At 29.8% G+C, this 2,332-nt stretch overlaps 1 protein-coding gene across 1 annotated transcript in view; it reads right to left on the bottom strand.

The window, feature by feature from the left end:
• The window catches only part of WDSUB1 (WD repeat, sterile alpha motif and U-box domain containing 1), a 59,127-nt gene that overhangs the window by 41,443 nt on the left and 15,352 nt on the right, over positions 1 to 2,332 (bottom strand). Inside the window, exons 6-8 of the mRNA XM_023528485.1 lie at positions 1,635 to 1,668; positions 295 to 335; positions 107 to 213 (exon numbers count right to left, since the gene is read on the bottom strand). Coding sequence (XP_023384253.1) covers positions 107 to 213; positions 295 to 335; positions 1,635 to 1,668 — 182 coding nt within the window. The remainder of the gene's footprint in view (positions 1 to 106; positions 214 to 294; positions 336 to 1,634; positions 1,669 to 2,332) is intronic.

Here is a 2,332-nt window from a genome sequence, read left to right as displayed (position 1 = left end):
GTTATATTGAGAAAAGCAATGTGAATAATTTGTCAAAAAATTACTGAATTTCTGATTTTAATGGTGAATGGGGTTGAACTGGGTTAAATGTGATGCCCTTACTAACCTTGGCAAAGTCTTTCCATATCAAATTGCCAGATGTTCACTGTTTTGTCCATTGAACCAGTAGCAAGTAAAAGAATATTGGGTGCAAAGGCACAAGTTGTGACATACCTAGTTAATAAAAACAACTATTATGTATCTTCAGACTAATTTTTAAATTAATATTAATACAAAGTGAGGTTAAGTTCAGACCTGGTATGCTGAGTCAATGTGTGAAGTATATTCTCAGTATTCTGAAAACAAACAAAAACAGCTTTACAATTAGTCAAGCGAGAGTATATTTACTACTAAAAACTTGTTTCACATATATGGTTTATATGGTATATGTATTTAAACATTATGTCACTAATAGAAGCTGAAATTTTACCCAACGAATAAAAAATAGCATCTATACCTAATATTATCAGGTAGCTATTTCATTCTTAATTATCAGCACAGTTGTCTAATGACCACTTTCCTAGAAATTTTAAGTATAATAGACTCTTGGCTTTTGTTCATTTGTTCGAAATTACTAATAATAATCTAAATGTCTATTATATGAAATAATTTGTGTTTTTGCTATGATATTTGATTTGTACTCATTGCAGGATTGGTGAGTAGAAAAAAAGTCACTTAGATTTTGAGTTTTCTTAGCTGGCCATCCAGCATCTAGATGGATATAACTGAGACTCACATATATACTTTATGGAGGAAATTTAATGTTATACCTATTGTTGTAAATGTATAATCTCATGAAAATTTAATTAGAAATATTAAGGATCCACTTCACCTAGTGTAAGTATTCTTTCCCATTTTCTGTCAGAACTCTCAGTGATTTGAACTTCTATATGGAGAACTAATTTAGATTCCTTGTTTGTCCCACTACATTTTGATGATTTATGTTTCCATTTCATATGCTGGAATAGCTACAGCCTGAATTCAGTCATCATTAGTTTTTACTCAACACTGACTTCTCTTGGAAAATATTTTCATCAATTACATCCTTACTATGTGTAAAAAGTTCATTCATCTTCATACTCATGCAAACTGGCAAACTGGTCTTTCTTTATTCACATGGATCTACCCAAAACTCCCATTTTTCCAAAACCATTATAACCCCTACTCTTCCTTATTACTAATCTCTAGATCTAGCCAAAACTCTAACTGTGGTAGGCTACTCTCAGCTATACCATCCCCAAACCCTGGGATAAACATTCATCTTTTGCTGTTTTGAAAAGGTCATATAGAAGTTTAAGAATAATTGATATAAATTGATACTTTGGAGAGCAGTGCTCTTTAAATCTGTATTTTCTTTGATCAGATGAAACATCTGTCCATCTTAGAATCATTATTGAACAATTTAAGAGTTTGGCTTGTCCCAGAAATACCTTACTTGCATAACTATTTTAGCATTTATGAATGTATATATTATATTCTCAGGCATCATAAACAGAAAAAAGGTATACATTTTTTTCAGCTTGCTTAACTAAACTTGAAGTTCAGTAGCCTAAAAGCAATTTACATAGATTGCACAAAGATTTTGAAATACTTACAGTATCATACACTATGACAGACTTATCCACTGATCTTTAAAAGAAAAATGTTATGAGTGTAAAGTTCTACAGAAACAAAGTACAGCATTTATTTAATTAGTATTTTAAAATTACTTAAATAATTTTAGAAAAGGCTGAAATATTGATATACATTTAGCATGTAGTCTCTTTGTTCGCATGTATGATTTCTCACAAAACTACATGCTATATAAGAAATTTAAAATTATAAACTTTATTAAACACTAGTGCATGCTATACTATATAGCCATAAACAGAATAAGCATTTGTGATGTATAAATAAGATACAATCCCATATCAAGTTAGTAACTCAAAGAGAAAAAACCACTATAAGGAGAAGCCATTACTTGCTACTTGTTTTTTGTTTCAGGTAGTTTTCAGGTAGCATTGTGCTTTATCATTGACATAGCTGTGCCTTAATTACTAATCAATATATACATATATATGTTATATAGATATTGTCTTGATCATGACTCAGTTTTGAAAATTACAGCTCTAAACTTGATCTGGACTCTATATGGGTTCTTTCAATGGTATAAAAATTAAAAACTATCTGGGATTAGTCTAGTGGTGAAAAAAATCAAAGAAAAATTCAATGCTATAACAAAGTACATAATTAAAAACAGATAAATATGCTTCTATATTATTTCCCCCCTTTTTAGAAACTGTATTTATACCAC

Source organism: Pteropus vampyrus, unplaced genomic scaffold (genome assembly GCF_000151845.1).
Source record: "Pteropus vampyrus isolate Shadow unplaced genomic scaffold, Pvam_2.0 Scaffold2, whole genome shotgun sequence".
NCBI classification, from domain to species: domain Eukaryota; kingdom Metazoa; phylum Chordata; class Mammalia; order Chiroptera; family Pteropodidae; genus Pteropus; species Pteropus vampyrus.
This window is presented reverse-complemented; position numbering and strand designations above follow the sequence as displayed.